The sequence below is a fragment of the Apium graveolens genome, chromosome 2, assembly GCF_009905375.1.
Source record: "Apium graveolens cultivar Ventura chromosome 2, ASM990537v1, whole genome shotgun sequence".
NCBI classification, from domain to species: domain Eukaryota; kingdom Viridiplantae; phylum Streptophyta; class Magnoliopsida; order Apiales; family Apiaceae; genus Apium; species Apium graveolens.
The window spans coordinates 306,888,482-306,907,876 of record NC_133648.1 but is presented as its reverse complement, the minus strand read 5'-3'; the positions used below and the strand labels follow the sequence as shown (position 1 = coordinate 306,907,876).

Sequence of the window (19,395 nt, the reverse complement as noted above, 5' to 3'; positions counted from 1 at the left end):
CCCTCAAACTATGACTACAAAACAAGCCGGTACACGCCCTTGGTTGCATCTATCGAGCATATCTTCGAAGTAAACAAAAACAAAGGGTTGTTTAGAAAACCTGAAGCTTTATCATCATGGCAAAGCAAAGACAAGAAAAAGTATTGTGAATACCATGAATCATCTGGACATAACACGCATGAGTGCCGACATTTAAAAGATGAAATCGAAGCACTTATCAAGGAAGGATACCTTGGTGAATGGGTTGTCAAGGAAGTAAGGAAGCACAAGGATGACAGAGCAAAAGAAGAAGAAATGCGAGCCCCGCGCGGGTCGAACAATGATACCCCTGGAGGAAAATAAATTTGTCAGGGATGGCAGTCTCCGAACAATCTACGGGGGAGATCCCGGGATGGAATGTAGTAACCGAGCCTTGGCAAGATATGCTAGGAAGGCCCAGTTCAGGCCTCTCACAGACATTCATAGGGTGGAAACTCGACCGCCCAAAGTATTTAAGGGCGAGTCCATGGATATCTCCTTCAGAGAAGCAGATGCCCGATGGGTACATCATCCCCACAATGATGTGCTGGTTATTTCCATCCAAATCGGAACCAAAAATGTCCATAGAGCCTTCGTGGATAATGGAAGCTCGGCAAATATCCTCTACTACATCACCTTTAAGAAGATGGGACTACCTGATCAGGATATGTCGGGGGAAGACTCGTGGGTCTATGGCTTTTCAGGCACAGGAGTTAGAGTCATGGGATCGATTCGGCTGCCATGTACTTTGGGGAAAAGCCCGTTGTCGGTAACAAAGATGCTTGAATTTAAGGTCCTGAATCAGGAATCGTCCCACAACGTGTTCTTGGGACGACCTTTTCTGCGAGAGATGAGAGTTATCACTTCAATCCACCACCTAACCATCAAATTTTCAATGCCAAATAGGGTGGGGAGTATAAAGGGTTCTCAGTATGACTCTCGGGAGTGCTACAGGCAAGCTGTGAGAGGCTTTAGAAAAGACTCCCACGCCGAAGATACTTCGGATGTAGATCAAGAAAAGAGCATTGAGCAACCAATCGAGGAAATCCGAATCCACTATTATGTTGAGCAAGAAGATGAGCATCCCTCCGGGCTGCCCCAAACCACATTGTACTTGGAAGACGCAATCAGAATTGAGATGTTGGAAGAAGAGGAGGCAATGGACACCATAGTCCAAACAGATTTCAATGGGGAACGGTTAGAAGGAAGATTCGATGTCTTGCAAAGCCTCGAACAGGATGAGTATGAGGTAGATGCCCTTCCCCCTGAAGGAGTGCCCTTATCTGTAAAATATACCAAGGAAGTTGATGCCCCTGCTGTGCAGGGCGCGCCTTCTAAAGAAGTCGACGCTCCCCCTGAAGGGGATGCGCCTTCTCTACAAGACAATGAAATCCATGATTCGCCTGACCTAGATCCCCGGATACCCATGCCGACGGAGAAGATGGGGCCAGCGGAAGATACAATTGAAATCCCTGTCGATGAAAAAGATCCGAGTAAAGTTTTGAGAATAGGATCTCAGTTGGCACCAAGGTTGAAGGAGGGTCTTTCAATATTTCTCTTGGCGAACCTTGATGTATTTGCATGGAGCCATTCTGATATGGTATGAATTGATCTAGAGATAATGTGCCACCGATTGAATATCGACCCCAAGCATAAAGGGGTTCGATAAAAATGAAGGGCCGTAAGCGGAGAGAGAGCTATAGCCCTGACAGAGAAAGTAGAGAGGCTCCTGGACGTCGGACTAATTCAGGAATCCTTCTATCCAGAATGGCTAGCAAACCCGGTGCCGGTAAAAAAGCCCAATGGTAAATGGAGAACATGCGTGGATTTCACCGACCTGAATAAGGCGTGTCCGAAAGATAGTTTTCCCCTACCAAGAATCGATCAGTTGGTCGACGCCACGGCAGGACATGCCTTGCTCAGCTTCATGGACGCATACTACGGGTATAACCAAATTCTTATGTATGAGCCTGACCAGGAGCACACCTCCTTTATTACTGATAGAGGGCTCTATTGCTATATCGGAATGCCATTCGGTCTAATCAAAGCCGGTGCCACTTATCAAAGATTGGTAAACAAAATGTTCAAGAAGCAGATTGGGAAGACGATGGAAGTGTATGTGGATGACATGCTCGTAAAGTCGAAAAAGGCGGAAGACCACATCGCCGACTTAGCTGAAATGTTCCATATTCTGAGAAAATATAAGATGAAACTAAACCCGCAGAAGTGTGTGTTTGGTGTGGAGTCGGGGAAATTCTTGGGATTCATGGTCAATCACCGGGGGATTGAGGCTAACCCGGCAAAAATTAAAGCTCTGCTAGACATGAAATCTCCCACCAGCGTCAAACAAGTACAGAGTCTGACAGGAATGATTGCGGCCCTGAATCGATTTGTCTCAAAGTCATCAGATAGGTGCAAAGAATTCTTCAAGGCAATCAAAGGAAGGGAGAAGGATTTTCTGTGGACTCCTGAGTGTGAAGAAGCTTTTCTGAAAATCAAAGAGCAGTTGGGAAATCCTCCAATGTTGGCCAAGCCAGAAGACGGAGAAACATTGATTCTTTACTTGGCGGTGTCTGAATACTCCGTCAGCGCGGTATTGGTAAAGGAAGAAGCAAGCCACTAGTGGCCCGTATACTATGTGAGCAAAAGGTTGTTGGATGCAGAGACCAGCTATACCAACATGGAAAAACTGGTGTACGCACTCATTCTTGTGGTACGAAAGTTAAGACCATATTTTCAGGCTCACCGGATAGAAGTTCGCACCGCTTATCCGCTTCGGCATATTCTACATAAACCTGAATCGTCAGGGAGAATGTTAAAATGGGCAGTAGAGCTAGGACAATTCGATTTGGAGTATTTTCCTCGCACTGCAATTAAGGGACAAGCGCTGGCTGATTTCATACTTGAGTTCGATGCAGAAGTTGATGACAAGGCCATAGTGTTGGCAGAACCTACCTCGCAAGGAAGTTCTCATGATGAAAAGAGGCAGGAACTACCACACCCTTGGTGGATATTACATGTCGACGGGGCCGTGAACAATAATGGATCAGGTGCCGGGATTGTCTTGGTCACTCCGGAAGGGCACAGTTTGATGAGTGCTATCCATTTCAAATTCTACGCTACTAACAATGATGTTGAGTATGAAGCATTGATCAACGGTCTGAAACTAGCTCTGGAGGTGGGGGCCATGAATTTGATAGTCCGGAGCGATTCCGAATTAGTTGTGAACCAGGTCAACGGAGGTTTTCAGGCCCGGGGACCTCGGATGAAGTTATATATGAGATGTGCACAACGCCTATTGAAAAAGATTTTAAGTACCAGGCTAGAAAGTGCCCCGCGAGAAGAAAATAGTAATGCGGATGCTTTGGCTGAAATGGGGTCACAGATGGACAACGTCCAACTTGGACAAATCCCTTTGGGAATCCAAGAAATCCCAAGTATTCCGGAGGTGGAGGTGTTTTAGATGCAAGAAGTCCCACGAGAAAGCTGGATGACCCCCATTCATAACTATATTCAGATAGGAGTTGTACCAGAAGACAAACTACAGGCTCGACGCCTTCGGTACCAGGCTGCAAAGTATGTCGAATATGACGGGGTACTATACAAGAGAGGATTTAACCAGCCACTGTTACGTTGTGTGGATATGGAAGAAGGAAATTATATTCTCAGAGAGGTGCACGAAGGGATTTGTGGCAATCACTCGGGGGGTGGTTTCTTGGCATTAAAAGTACTCAGACAGGGATACTACTGGCCAACTATGAGAGAAAATGCCTTCAATTTTGTCCGGGCTTGTGATCGTTGCCAACGATTTGCCAACTATTCCAACGCCCCGACATTCACCCTTACCTCATTGGCGAGTCCTTGGCCTTTTGCCATGTGGGGAATTGATCTCATTGGAGAATTACCCAAAGCAAAGGGGGGTGTGAAATACGCCGTGGTGGCTGTGGACTACTTTACCAAATGGGCAGAGGCTATGCCACTAGCCACGATCACGACAAAGAAGATAAGGGATTTTGTTTTCAATTCCATAGTATGCAGGTTCAGTATCCCCTTCAAACTCATCTCGAACAATGGGAAGCAGTTTGATAGTAAAGAATTAAGGAAGCTCTGTGAGGACTTGAAAATCAAAAAGGACTTTGCCGCAGTTTATCATCCGCAGAGTAATGGTCAGACGGAGGCTATAAACAAAATCATAAAACATACCTTGAAATCAAAGTTAGAAGAGAAAAAAGGAGATTGGCCAGAGGAGATGCCCATGGTCCTTTGGTCTTACAATACGACCCCTAGATCGACCATAGGAGAAACTCCCTTTCTGCTGACTTATGGGTATGAGGCCATGGTTCCCGTGGAGATAGGAGCCAGATCCCTCCGGAGAGACGTGTTTGTTGAGGAAGATGCAGAAGTTAATCAGAGGCTTCACTTGGATTTGTTAGACGAAGCCCGAACAAACTCTCAATTAAAGCTTGTTGCATATCAGCAGAGAATCGCAAGGTATTTTAATAAAAAGGTAAAATTCATGCCATTCAAGGTTGGAGATCTTGTGTTGTGAAAGGTTATGCCTAACACTAAGATAACTCAGCACGGGGTGCTTGGAGCTAATTGGGAAGGACCATACAAGGTTAAAGCTATACTCAGGAAGAGAACCTACCGCTTGGAAGATCCGGATGGTAAACTTATTCCTCGAGCGTGGAATGCAGAACATCTACGGACGTATTATCAGTAGGGTGTCGCTGTGTCTCCCTTATTTTCTTATTTGATTCTTATGTAATAGACTAGTAGCAAATAAATTCCTCCTAGCCTAGGGGGTAGTACATGTGACTGCGCGAACCTTGGAACTAGCAGAAGGAAGAAAATTTTCAAATAATGTCCCCATAGAGCATAGTAGCCATGGGACTGGTGTAATTTATGTACTAGAGCGCATTATCAATGAAAGGGAAAAGTTACTTCAAATTGCTTTATCTACTTGACATGAAAATCTCATTTGAAAAAACACCAGAGGTGCGCCCTATGTTGAGGCGCGCCCTATCTAATAATTGTTACCTTATAAACAAAATAACCTAGTGTGCATACATGAAAGGATCTTTACACATTATAAGCTAAGGTAAAAATCCTGCAGCTTAAGGCGCGCCCTTGGATTGACACAAGTAAAATATCGCAAAAGTATTACTGGTAATAAAAAGTACGTGTTATTTGCAAAAGAAATAAGGCGCGCCCTCAAGATCACATAAAAAGAGAAAACACCCGAAAATATGTTAAAAGGCGCGCCCTATAGTGACATGATTCATGGGAACATAAAATGGCCAGGGAAAAATCAAAGTGCTTTAACAAATTTTTATGCATACGGAGAAAGATAAATTAACATTGAGCCATACGAAATGCCATGATGCAAAAGTAAAAGAGTAGCAGAAAAGTAAGTCGTACAACTTTGCACAGCATCAAAAGAGGGCTGGCTCCTCAGAAGTATTTGAAACTTAAGTACGAATAAAGGAAAGACATAAATCAAGGCGCGCCTTGAGACTGGTCTGTTGGAGGATTAGATTGAAGAGGAACAGTGGGATCAGCTTCAGGCGCGTCCTTGGGGACTTCCTCTTGTGGTGCGCCCTCACTTTCTTCCTCCTCCAACCCCAGTTCTATCCTCCTTGCCTTGATTTCAGCAGCATGCTCCTTCTTAAATTCCACCATCTCAGCGACTGTCTCTTCTCCAAACTTCTCGAAAGTGTAATCAGGGTCGTTAGCCACAAAACCAACCCTGTAAAAGTGAAAACCATTGGCAAATGCTTCATCAGCCATTTCCCTCTTCTCATCAGGCCAGCCCGTTTTCTGTTGCTCCTCAAGGTACTCAATCCTCAAGTTAGCTCCACCAAGCTCAGTGTAGAGAGAGGTAGCCTTTTTGTTGGCAATCTCTAGCTGAGAAGTAAGATTGGCCACCTCATCCTTGAGAAAAGAGATTTCAGAGTCCTTAGCTTTAATATCCTTGGCATGCAGAAAGTCTTTATCTTTGAGGGTGTTCCTCAGAATGTTATTATCACCCTGCAGCCTCTCTAGGCGCGCCCCCTCATCAAGAAGCTTGTCCACCAGTTGTGTGGAGTGGATGAACAATTGGAAAGAAGCCTTTATAGAGGCACGGGCGACATCTCCCAAATCCATAGCTTGCCACTGTTCCACTTCTTCATTAGAAAAATGGAGGGAACCCATGGGGCCAAGAGCGTTCAAAGCAACAGATGAGCCAGATGGCGCGCCCTCTGCTCTATGCCTCTTAGGTGTGCTTGTTTCTCTGTAAGATCAATTATGGGCCTTTTAGGGACAAGTGTGGTTTGAGGAATGGGGGCAGAAGTTGGAATGGATGCCTGTGCTGCAGGAGCATCTTTCTTTGGCTTGGGCCTAGGTTTGTCACCAGGGCGCGCCCCAAAAGATTTTGGGATTCTTGGAGGAGCCATTTCTGCATAAAACATAGAACATGTTAATTAAACGTGACAGTTAAGTGTGTTGAACAGAGCAATAAATAAAGGCAATTGATAAAGATAACATTGATAAACATGTATAAAGTGCTACGCCTAGAGTGAAAGGGCGCGCCCTAATGGGCGGAAAGATTAACCACATGAACAGGAATTTATAACTAGTATGCTAATGCAAAAGCTAACAGAAAAGAAGCTAGGACGCGCCAATTATAGAAGGGCGCGCCTCTAAACTCTGCAATTGTTGAACCTGAAGGATCTTGTTGAAAGGAGCTGTCTTCTGCTTCTTCTTCTTCTTCAGCCTCTTCTTCACTTTCTAGGTCAATGACGTGAGAAACAGGAGCACATTTCCTAAATTTTACATATTTACACTTTGTTCCTACTTGGTCAGAAAGGATTCCTACTCGCATCAAGTTGGTCCGGGTGACTAAGGTTTTTAAATTCCACCTGTCAGCAGCCACTCTAAGAAGGGCTTCAGCTCGTTTTTTGGGCTCGCCCTTAAGTGGTTTGGCCACTGGTCTGTCTGAAAAAGTATAAAGATGTGAAAAGGAGGAAATAACATAGAAATAATGCAAGAAAAGAAAGAAAGGGCGCGCCCTTACTTGGTGACTTGTTGAATCTTATCCTTATTCTCAGATTAAAAAAATAGGTGACTTCAGCCATGGAAGGTTGAGGGAAACCCAGTTCTGTGTAGAGAATGAACAAGGCCAGAATAAACTTGTAGCTGTTGGGAGAAAGTTGGAGTGGAACCACGTCGTAAAGTTCTATCACTTCCCTAATGTAGGGATGTAAGGGCGCGCCTATACCCAAAGATACTAGTTTTGGGCTGGTTACCATTCTAGGGTTTAAAGTTCCTCCCATAGTTGAAGATATGGGGCCGCATCATGCTCAAAGGGCGCGCCCATATTCCCTCCATATCATAAAATTCCATGAGCCATCCCAGTTGCTCATCTGAACAGGCCCACGCAGAAAAGCTTCCCATGCTCCTTCCTGAAACATTTCTTCACAACTTCATTGCATGGTTCGAATTCATCCTAATCAAAGTCTAATTCACTGTCAGAAACTTCCCAGTGTTGGAAGGGGATTGAAGAAGGTTCCGGAGAGGTGGAAAACTGGAAGGAGTCCTCATCAAAGAAATTTTCTTCATCACGGAGTGGTGATGCATTTACTTCAGGCGCGCCCTCAGAAATAGGAGAAGTAGGCGCGCCCTGTTTTTGTTGAGGAGATGGGCTTGGGGAAACAGCCCTGTAGGATACTTTAGAAGGTCCAGCACCTACGTTGACACCCCTCTCAACACCCCTATACCTATCGGCATTCAAACTCTCGAACCAGTCATCGTCATCCAGTTCTGTCCTAACTGGGGCTGGGGATCTATCCTTTTGGACCAGCTTCTGCTTCCCATGTCTACGAGATAAAGGAATGTTGTCCGTAGAAGAACTGTCAGAGGAGTCTGCCATCAAGATACCCTTTTTGGAATCTTGAAGAAGGTGCGCCACCCGGTTCAGAAATTCAGGAGTATGGTGAGAGTTTGGGGGCTGAGGATCGAAGTAAGTGTTTAGAGGCGAATAGATTCCCAAATTTGTAAGGAAATTCTTGAAAGGGTGAAAAGGAGAGGACACACCCTCGTCTTCCAGCTGTCAAGAAAACTAAAAGAAATTTTGAGGGCGCGCCCAATACGAAAGAACGAGATACGAAAGTATGAAGGAAACAGAAAAGGTAGGGGTAGACTTAAGAGAAGGGCAAGACGAGTCATATACTAAGAGGGCGCGTCCTATTCTAATATAAAATCTATAAAGACTGCTATATGCTAAGAGGGCGCCTCGTATGAATAAAAAGGCGCGCCTTATCTTAAGATATATGCTTTTAATTTTGAGGATAAACGGTTGGGATTCCTAGAAATATAAAATTAAAAATTAGACCCAATGATTTTGGATCTAGAACAACAAAAATCTGAAATTATGCATATACATATACAGATACATTTATCATTTTATGTATATCATCAAGAACAGTTAAAGAAGTTGAAGAGACAATGTGGCATGCAATATGATTTATGTGACAAAATCTAGAAAAGAAAGAAGTATTACATACCTTTTCGAATGGAGAAGAAGTTGACTGGAAAAGATTGGGAGAGTGGTAACAGAGAAGACTGGTTCTGAGCAAAAGTTCACCGCCGGAGTTGAAGTTCTTGGTGAGGAAAGAGAAGATAAAAAGAAAGGGGAGAGTAAAAGTAAAAATGAAAATGACTGACGGTGACTTGTATTTATAGGTAAAAAGGACAGCTGTCAAATCTGTCATGTCAATCACGATTCCCGAAGAATAAGGAAAACCATTTCAAATCATTTCAAATTTTAGGACGCGCCCTCTTGAAGGCGCGCCTCATAAGTTTGGCAGCAGTTTGAAATTTGGGATGCGCGAAAGTAGGAACTCTAAACAGATCAAGCCCTGTTTAGGGCGCGCCCCAGTAAGTAGTACTAGAAAATTGTTTATACAGATTTTGTTAACAGATAAAGAGAAATTCCAATCCCATTTTCAATGACATATGGAATTTGGGGGGTAGTTGTTATGCCCGAAAATTGGTATAAACAATATTCAGATTGAGATTGATAAAATAGGCAAAATCAAAGGAGAAACGCCTGAAATCTAGGAAAAGATAAGATTAACTTTCTATAAAAAGATAGTAGGCACACCCTATGTAATGAAGACACGCCTTATTGAGAAATGGGTAGATGGGAAATTATAGTCGCCATATAATGGATGACGCGCCCTTAAAAGAAAGAGAAGGCGCGCCCTGTGGCTGTGGAAATGGTAGAGGATTCCTAGACTGGGTCCTTCCAAGAGGCAAAACTTAGGGCGTGCCCTGAGTTCATAAAATGATTTAGGAAGACCTTAACATGATTACTTGGACGAGCTCTGTGGAAGATTCAAGGAAGATGAAGATGATTATTACTAACATATTTGATGCAGGTACTCTATCGAAGAACTCCTTCCTGTAGCACATCTACAGAAAAGGCGGTGTCCGTGGTCAGAGACCTCCAGGGGTATGCCTGGACCGAAGACCTCCTCCTGTAGTCAATGGGTGTCCTCATTGGAGATGTGGGGTGAAATCTGGTGTGTGCTTTGGGAGCTCTGTCTCTTTAGTCAACGGGTGTCCTCGTTGGGAGACTTTGGAGTATCCCACACTTTGCACCCAAAAGGTTGGGATCACTTGTCCTAGAATCTGGTAGGGGCTCCTTATCGGGGGACAAGGATGCGTCCAATATTTGGGGTGAACCACGGCTATATCTGTGTCTGCGGACTAGAGAAATAGCTGGTAGCGGAGGGTTATCCTTGGTCAGGGAGATGCCTCATCCGTGAAGTCTCGAAGCCACGAACGACCCTTGGGCCTTTGTGGTTGGGCCTCATCGGCGGACATTCCTAAAGCTAGTAGAAGACGGTTTCCAGTGGGTTTCCTACTGGGCCTCGGGATAAGAAATCTAAGCCCATTAGGTTTTTTGTTCCCCAAGAACTACGTGGGCTTGATCCCCTATAAATAGGGGTACGTAGGAAAATTATAAGGGGTCAGAAGCGAGAGCGCAAAGGTGCCACCACTAACCCTAAGCAATCTCAGCCCCCAATAATCACCACCAATAAACACTGTTCATCTTTTCCGACGAATACTATTTATCGGAGCCACCGATTACTGTTCACATTTTCGACGGAGAACCGCCATCACAGATCTTGTTTCCGGCTGCGAACCTCAAACTTTGTTGCTCCCAAATTCCTCCGTCAACATTATGTAGTCATGATATTATTAGTGTGGGTGTTCGTAGTGCTGAACAAAGAAATGGAGTCGATGCCGAAAGGATATTAATTACTTAAGTGAAGCTTTGTAGTAATGAATAATGAGTACCATGTATGACTATGTACTACTTTTGGCATCTATGAAATGAGAAGCAATAAGGAATGAAATGAAAATATTTGCAAAACAAAGTACTTCCATTACTGCATAAATTAACAAGTTCAAAAGCAACAAATTGATTCAGAATTTACAGTTTGGCTTGGTTGTGTCATTGGTGGCCCTTCATCAGGAAAATCTAAGAGCATCTCATTGTGCTCATCAAGTTGTCCGCCTTCAATTTGATTGTTGGTTTCTTGAATTTCTTCTTCATCAGTTGGATTTACATCAACCAAGGGGTTAGGTTCAATTGGAGCTTCAGTTTGAGGATGTAGTTTGGGACATGTCCTCCTGTTATGTCCTACTTGGTGACACTCACCACACCTACAAGTGTTCAAATAGAAGTTAGTATACATAATGTGCAAACAAATTAGAACTTCAGTTTTGCAAGAGTTTTTCATTCATTACCTCACACTTGCTTGAGTAGTCTTGCTCAAAATTCTAACTCCATTATATTCTTTCTCAATGATATCTGGAATCTCAGGCCTTCTCTTCTTTGTTGGCCTTCCTGGTTGCTTCTCCACTGTGGGGGGGGGGGATCTCATAAAAATATTGTGCTTTTCCCAGGAACTATGTCCATTCATAGGGAAAATAATTCCAGAATATGTTTTCTCATACCTCTCCACTGAATAAACTGGATCCACATAATCCTCCATATTTTTTCCCAACCTATTTATGCAACTTATGCCATGGTGACATGGTATGCCACTGAGGTCCCACCTCCTGCATCCACATGTTCTGTCACCAATATGGACTGCATACTTAGATTCATTTACAGTTGTGACCTCAAATTCATTATATCCTGCATAAGTCGAGTAGCAACCTTTACTCCATTTCTTGTATTTATCAAGAAGCTTCAATGTCTTAGGTGTTAGCTTATTTGGACCCCAACCTTCTATTTCATCCCTCTTATTCTGCAACCTCCTCATGAGATACTCCCTTATCATCTCTAGCATGACTAAAACACCCTGCTCTCTAGCCCTAAGTATGCATCTATTGAAAGTTTCACACATGTTATTCAATAGAATGTCACACTTGCTGTCATTCCTGAAATGAGCTCTACTCCAGTGATGGAAAGGGACTTCTGTCAACCACTTCCAAGCACCCTCACTCTCCTCTTTCATGTAGTTCATGTTGGTTTGAAATGCTTCCACATTTGAAGCCCTAGCACAACTCCATAATCTATCTTTCAAGGCTCTGCCTCCAAACTTACCCTTGAAGTTGTTATGCATATGCTTAACACAATACCTATGCTCATCCAAGGGTAACATTTCATCTACTACATTCAACAATCCCTTCTGTTTATCACTAATAAATATCCAACCCTCCCCAGAACCTATGTTTAAATCTGTAGCAACTAAGGCCAAGAACCACCTCCAAGAATCCAGTCTCTCAGCTTCAACCAAGGCATACGCTAGAGGGCACATACAATTATTACCATCTACTCCCATAGCACATAGCAACTGACCTTTGTATGCTGACTTTAAATGGCAGCCATCAAATCCAAGAACCTTCCTACAACCAAGCTTAAATCCATGTTTCAACCCACCTAAGCAAATACACATCCTTCTGAAGGTCCTGTCATTAACTGCAGAAATGGAATCAATACATAGATCTTGTATTAATTGACACTTAATCTAACAAAAAAAAATTAATAATTGAACAAATGAAGAAGTAGTACCTGGGTCTAACTCAATCTCAACTGTGGAGTTGGGATTTCTCTTGAGTAACTCAGATTTATAATCCCACAGTTCCTCAAGGGTGCCATTAATGATCCTCATGCACTTTCTCCTAGCTTTTCTCAAAATATGGTCCTTGAAGTCAATCTGCAAATCTTTCAAGACAGTCTTGCCAAAGGCCTTAATTGGCCAGTTGGGATTGATTCTGAACTCAGGAAGGTATTTTTTTAGCTAAATACCCAGAATTTATTAGGGGCAATCCAACTTGCTCTCTGGCACATGTATGGTCTGTAAAGGACAGGGGGATTGAATAAACTAATAAACACATAAAATTGTGTATTAAAAAGGTGTATTGTAATAGTTAAAAATTGTACCTGGTCCCACTTTTTTTATTTGCATGCTTTTGTAAAAGTTGAGTGAAGCAACTAATATCCAAGGACATGGTGGTTTGCACACAACCCTTACCCTCCTTCTATCACTTTTCACAAACTTGATCATCCTACCCTCACTAGCAGAATGCTTCATAATTGCCTCTCTGGCTTCTGTGTGATTTTTGAATACCAAACCAACTCTCTATTTAGGATCATCTGTCTCTTTGTACACTGGAAAAGCTTTCCTTCTTCTCTGAGTTTGATTTTTTTCATCACTATCATTGCCTTGCAAGCTCTGAAGATCATCACTGTCTCCCTCACTTTCAGACTCCCTCTCCACCACTATTTCCTTACTAAGGCCAAGTCCCTGCCTAAGTCTACCTACCCACTTCACTTCTTCATCAATATTATTAGTAAACAGCATATCATCATCTGTCATGGAGTAATCACTATCCACAAAGTCATAATCATCAATTGTATCACTCCAATCTCCTACATCATTGCTAGCATCTCCTTCACTCCCATTAACATTTTTATCTTCAATTCCTACTAATTCATCTTCATTGGAATGATGAACATAAACATCTATTTTATTATCATTATCTAAGGCATATGATCTCATACAATTCACATCATGCTGAGTTTGTATTAACACTAACCCAACTTCCAAATCTCTCCTAGGCAGCCTATAATACAGAGAACTATGCCCACCATAACCTAATGCCTTAGTCCACCCTCTAAGATTATCCAAAGTAACTTCATTAAGGTCCCGGAAATGATAAACGGTAATTGCCCCCCCCACATATTCAGTCTCGTACAATCTCTTTAACTTTCCCCCATGAAACAAAGACATACTAATAACATCCTCACCTTCAATATAGAAAAAAATGTTATACCTCACATTTTAAACAAATCAATACATGCATCCCATTTTAAACAAACAACAACTGGGTTATCAAAATTCAAGCTTAAACATACATCGATACATTAATAATCGAAGTTTAAAGCTTAAACATTAATAATCGATACATTAATTGATACACTAATTGATACATCAAAAAACAGATCACAAATAACCAAAACATACAATTAAAACCTAATATAAGGGAAAGAGAAGTACCTCCAGAGCTCTCATCACTACCCGCCACTGAATTCCACGACTGAGAGTTCCTAATCGCCGGTGATTTCCGATAACAACTCTCAAATTTCTCAATTTTGTATAGGGATAATGTTTAGGGTTGAAAGAGTATATCAAACATGAAACGTCACAGGTTTGATGTGAAAAGACAGCTTTGCCCATCCGATTTGTAACGTTTCTATTATAATATCGGGTTAGGGGCTAAAAGGTATGTAAGTACATACCTTGGGGTTTTATGGGTACGCCTACAGAATTCGGGGACTGATAGGTACAAACACATAAACTTCAGGGGCCAAAAGGTTAATAAGCCATCATTAATTAATTTGAATTAAAATAATTAAATAATAAAATTACCTTGATTTCTGCACTGAAATGGATGATTGAATATAAAAGAAATTTTCGAGAGCTTCGATTTGATATATGGCACGCTTGATTCTGAATTCGATAACGCTTTCGTTTGTGAGTTTGATTTTCAAGAACACAGTGATTTTAGGGGTTTTTCTCTGTATTTTCTGTGTTTAGACTGGTTGATTATGCTTATACGAATAAAATGAAATAAGAAATAGGCTATTTATATTTATGGAATATTAGTACGTGTTGGATTGTGTTGGATCGAAAAATAAGTTACTTAGCCGCTAAGTAACTGCAAAAACGATCCGATTGGATAATGTTTTGGATAACCATCATCCTGTTTTGGATAACTATTAAAACTTTTGGATTAATATTAAAACTTTTGGATAATTATCAAGACCGGGCTTCTTATAAAACATTTTATACGAAGATAATGTTATCGAAATGATTATCGTATCGAAAATTTTGTGTCGGGACGCGTACGGGTCAAACCGTAATCCGGATCGAAAAAGTCAAAAAACGGAAAATGTCCGGAATTATCATATTAGGTTAGGAAGGAGTTTTCGGAAGAGTTTCGGGTTGTAAAAACGTAAAAACAGTTGAAGTTGGACGATTCTTGACTTTATAAAATAGTTTTATAATTTTTCAGAAAATAATTAATAAATTAATATAAAATCATATAACACTCCAAAAATTACCAGAAAAATACCTTAATTACCTATATTTTATTCTGGACATAATAAAATTAACATACTTATACTTTACCACATATAAACATCCACATATCAACACCAACCATCAGATACTTCACCAAAAATCACATAATAATCACATAATAATTATTTATTGATAAAAATAATTACACGCTATATCCCGGATATTATAGTAAACCTGTGTTTACTAATATATAAAATAAACACTTGTCCTTTATTATTTTTATATATAGAGTAACAAACATATTTAGATTTTCTTGTATTCTCTCAAGATAGAAGCTGAGTTCTTTACTTACAAAGAACCCAGTAATTTGTAGCAAGACATACTTAATTTTAATACAAAGTTAAGTTAGTTTTGAAAAAACTGTGTTTGTTGTGCATGCTTTATTAATTCTGTTAAACATAATAACTCTACAAAATTAGAGTGCTTTGTTCACCATATCCAAACAGATTGAAAAAACCTAAAAATCAAGAAAACACATTCACCCCCCTATATTGCACTCAATATCTAACAAGTGCTAGCTCTTTGCAAGAAGAGCAAGGGTTTGAGGCCATGGTATATGACAGTAACCTGGTCAAATCCCCTCCAATTCAATTGGAGATTCCCAGAAGTGGTGAACAACACACTATCACAACCCCAGTTCAAACTGTGAGTCAAACTGTGGCATCTGTCACATGTAATGTTATTTAACCTCAACCATATACCTCAACTCAAACATACATACCTTCGACATCAAACCTTTCTCAACAACCCTCACACTTAAACTCCCATTGGCTACAGGATGCTCGGGCTCAACCAATCACCTTGAATGATCTTCTGGTAGATCAATTGTCTGGACTTGCCAACATCACACAACAGCTTCTTACAACAGACATGTCCAATCATGACTATCAAGCAAATTTATTGTCTTATACAACATATGTTGAAGAGCAGCATCAAAAGATTGTGAATTAAGCTGAGCAGGATGGAAATGTGGATTCTTGGTTAGACAAGGACTTTAGATTGAGCATGGATGAGGTCTTGAAAAGATTTAGAGAAGAATATATCACAATATTGGGAAGCAATGCCAAGGAACTCAGTCCACAGGAAATCTATGATGTTGTGACAGAAGTCTACAAAGCTCAACTAAAAGCTTTTCATCTCATAAGTAAATCATTTCAACAGACTCTAGACAGCCATCAATACAAGATAAGAAGGTTGGTGAAAGACAAGCTTGATGACCTTGTGCCAACTCAAGTAGAAATTAAGAATAAATTTCAAAGATTTATTGATCAAATGGCAAGGTTTGACATGACTAGCATGGAGCAAAGCATCAAGAATCTCAAACAGTCCTTTGTGGCTCTATATGAAGTTGTTCAGAATCATATCACCAGTAAAAATGACACAAGGGTCAAACTGGATCAACTTCATCAAGCCAAATATGAACCTTCAGCTTTATTGATGGAGGGAATTAAGGAATATGTCAAAACTACATTTGGTGCTTCTGTCTCCTCAAGCTCCCAACAACCAATGTCAACTTGAACAAACTTGCAAATTCATCAAATGACTCATTAACAGCTCAAGTCTCTCAACTCACAACTCTGGTACAAACTCAACAGGCTGACATCTGAAAGAGATATGTCCTAAGTCCAATCACGTATGAGGATTTAGGAATAACTTTTATGTAATCTGTTTTGATTTCATTGATAATTAATAAAAGACTTGTTTTGTTTTTATTACGGGCTCTCTTTATTTAAATGTTTAAATAAGATATACCATAGTTTAGAGTAAAGCTTTTTATGGATTATGATGAGATCATAATAGTGAGACCTAAAAGATGATAACTCTAAACTTAAATTGTTCCTGGTCATAGGATTACTAACTGGTAATTAATAATCCGCAAAGATTGGTACATACTATGCTTGCTCCCTTCAGGAGGATGTCTGTTCTCATAGGCATTTGTGTGGTGACACTATAGCTAGTATGTAGGTGCTTATTATAGAATAAGTTCACTGAACATGACTCGCACAGCTGAACAACTGATGGAGTTCACTCACGTGTCAGCAGTTGTTCACATAGTGATAGTTGTACAAGTATCCTTAGACTTGAGGTCATCATAGTCATCTTGTATACACTGAACTATGCTTTGGTTTAGTTCTTAGTCTCCAGGGACAATTATTAGGGCTCTACTGGGTATAGGAATTTGTACACGAAGATAGTGTATGATCAATAAAGGATCTACCCCTTCTAGTGAAGGAAGAGAATGTTCTAAGCTGATCCACTTATGCTAGTTCAGGAATCTCTGGCCAGAGTGAATGAAATTAGAAAGGAGTTTCTAATTTACATAGAACTGAGCATAGTGAATGGAAAAGCAAATGATTAAATTAGATAGGCTTGACACAAGATCCATGCCTTGTATTTAATCAGGACATTGGTGGGTAGAAGGAGTTAATTATACGGTAACTATTCACTGACAGGTTCTTGGTATTCTAAGCATTGAATTTATATCATCCGGATAGTCGCGATATGTTGAGAAGCATCACTCACGATGTAGAATAAATATAATTAATCAGTTAATTATATTTAGTGAATTTTAATATTCATATAAATAATTAATAAAAAGTTTATTATTATTTATTTCTACTACCGGCATAATATTGAACCTACAGGGTCACACCATAAAAGAATGTTTCATTTGATGAATAATGAGAGAGAGAATTATTTTTCTAAATAGTTAAGAAAAAGAAATAATGATTAAAATAGTTTTAATTATTATTAAAGCATTTTATGAAGATAAAATGTGGGGGTTAAAATATATATAGATATATTATAAAACCCTAGGAAAGTCCTATAAATAGAATGAGATGGATGGCTCATTTGACAAGACACACAACTTTGGTTTTGTGAAAACCCTAGCCTCCATCTTCTTCTTCTCTCTCTCTCTCCCAAAACTCCATTTTTATAAAAGCTTAGTTTTATAAAAAGGTTCATCGAAGCGGATCGTTCTTGGTGGATACCGGTAGAGTGCTTCACACACTGAGGAGCAACTGCTAGCACTCCAATCATTATAAAGCTTCGATTTACGAGGTATGATTTCGATTCCTCATTTTTTTTCCCTTTTATATATTTTTCTATATGTGCGGTATATGGTTTTTACGGAATAATTGTTATTTCACGCTTCCGCTCATCCGTAAATTCCTTCATTGGCATCAGAGCTAGGTTCTGCATATAGAGATTCATATAAAAAATTTCAGATTTTTTAATGCATGTATGGATTTATTATGTTTTTTGCAAGTTTATTTGGATTTAATTATGAATTAATTCGAAATAATTTTTGCATGAGATTTTGACTACTGATCTGGGTTCTACAAGTGTTGTAGATCATCTAGATATTTTTTTCATAATTTTGTGATGTGTAGATTATTTGTTATGAATTTTTTAAAATTGTTTTAATTAAAATTCATAAAATAATTATACATGTGAATAATTATAATTAAAATTTGCACAAGGACCCATGGCTGATCTGGTATTTTTCTGCTACTCCCTGATTTGAGAAATCATATTATTTTGATTTTTATTAATTTATTAATTAATTGTTAATTAATTTATTAATAATAAATTTAAAATAATAAATTAATAAAGAGTTATTAATGAGGGAGTAAAGGGAAAGGGGGGGTTACATCTCCTTTTTGTAACAACAAGCAAGGCAAACAGACACGGCAGGAAGGAACAAACGGAAAAAAAAAATTTGAAAACCTGCTATCGGCTGCTGCAGGCGCGTGCAGCGCATGCGGGGCGGGGGGTGTGTTGCGCATTCCGTGAATGCGTTACACACTGTTGCGCATTTACGGAATGCGTTACACGCGTAAATGGCTCAACAGTGTTGTAACGCATTACGTACATGCGTTACAGCCCGTAGGTCCACATTAAATTTGATTTTTTGGGAGTTTCGTAACTCCGTTTTGGGCGTGCAATATATCGTTGGATTCGTTTTTCCGAGACGGATCTAATGGAGTGGTCAAATATTTTTTATATAAAAGTTTTGAACTGTTTATATTCCCGAAAGTGTTTTAAAGCATGTTTTAATTGTTTTAATTGCTTTTAAATGCTATAATAAATCCATACATCATTAAATCAATGTGTGACATGATATTACTTGCATGCTTACTTGTTTATTTATTTTTATATATGCCTGTGTTTACCATGCGATGATAGATTTAGGTGAACTTAAATCAATATAAGGCGTGCTCTAGAAAATCTAGAATATGAATCGTTTCTTGCCTTGACAATAATATTATGAATACAATCATGAGATTCTTGTGTTTATGAAACACGTAATTACATATGAATTTTTAATTTTGAGAGAAAGGATGATTCTGTCAACAACAGATTTCTATCTGTAAGAAATGGTTATTAAGTGACGCCTCTTGACAATGCTCCACCCGATCTGGGAATCATCTGATTATCGATTATTGATTTGAAATATTTAATTTAAAAGGAAGAATCTCTTTATAATATGATTATGATTGTAACATAATATAATCCCTCTAAAATTAAATAATATCAAGTAGTAATTGGCCAATGACACAACGGGCTTGTGTCGGTCATAGCCTTCCAACATGATAGAAAGTGGTTCTTATATTTTAAATCATTGTCGTTTCGTGCTACAGCCGGGGGCTTTGATTTCGAAATAAGAAATACTTGTCTATTACATAGAGATGTGTACATTGAATTAGAATCTAAAGGTCGTTAC

The 19,395-nt window shown here is 39.9% G+C and overlaps 3 protein-coding genes across 3 annotated transcripts; 2 read left to right on the top strand and 1 right to left on the bottom strand.

Annotated features, from left to right (window-relative positions):
• Positions 1–391: 391 nt before the first annotated feature.
• LOC141702805 (uncharacterized) lies at positions 392–2,641 on the top strand. The gene is made up of 2 exons (XM_074506418.1): positions 392–1,618; positions 1,769–2,641. The coding sequence occupies exons 1-2, from the start codon at positions 392–394 to the stop codon at positions 2,639–2,641; spliced, it is 2,100 nt and encodes a 699-aa protein (XP_074362519.1).
• Positions 2,642–2,698: 57 nt separating this feature from the next.
• LOC141702799 (uncharacterized) lies at positions 2,699–3,481 on the top strand. Its single transcript, XM_074506414.1, has one exon. The coding sequence runs from the start codon at positions 2,699–2,701 to the stop codon at positions 3,479–3,481; it is 783 nt and encodes a 260-aa protein (XP_074362515.1).
• A 6,994-nt stretch (positions 3,482–10,475) lies between these two features.
• On the bottom strand, positions 10,476–12,531 carry LOC141702785 (uncharacterized). Its single transcript, XM_074506396.1, has 4 exons — positions 12,464–12,531; positions 12,092–12,294; positions 10,819–11,998; positions 10,476–10,734 (listed from the first exon to the last, which is right to left on the bottom strand). The coding sequence occupies exons 1-4, from the start codon at positions 12,529–12,531 to the stop codon at positions 10,476–10,478; spliced, it is 1,710 nt and encodes a 569-aa protein (XP_074362497.1).
• Between the last annotated feature and the right edge of the window lie 6,864 nt (positions 12,532–19,395).

What these genes read in the sequence shown, in the direction of transcription:
- LOC141702805 (XM_074506418.1), top strand. Translation starts at nt 392, where the DNA reads ATGGAATGTAGTAACCGAGCCTTGGCAAGATATGCTAGGAAGGCCCAG. An exon ending in CATGGAGCCATTCTGATATG is followed by an intron (nt 1,619 to 1,768) that starts GTATGAATTGAT and finishes GGACTAATTCAG; the next exon opens with GAATCCTTCTATCCAGAATG.
- LOC141702799 (XM_074506414.1), top strand. Translation starts at nt 2,699, where the DNA reads ATGGAAAAACTGGTGTACGCACTCATTCTTGTGGTACGAAAGTTAAGA.
- LOC141702785 (XM_074506396.1), bottom strand. Translation starts at nt 12,531, where the DNA reads ATGTCCTTGGATATTAGTTGCTTCACTCAACTTTTACAAAAGCATGCA. An exon ending in AATAAAAAAAGTGGGACCAG is followed by an intron (nt 12,295 to 12,463) that starts GTACAATTTTTA and finishes TCCTGAGTTCAG; the next exon opens with AATCAATCCCAACTGGCCAA. An exon ending in ACTACTCAAGCAAGTGTGAG is followed by an intron (nt 10,735 to 10,818) that starts GTAATGAATGAA and finishes GAACACTTGTAG; the next exon opens with GTGTGGTGAGTGTCACCAAG.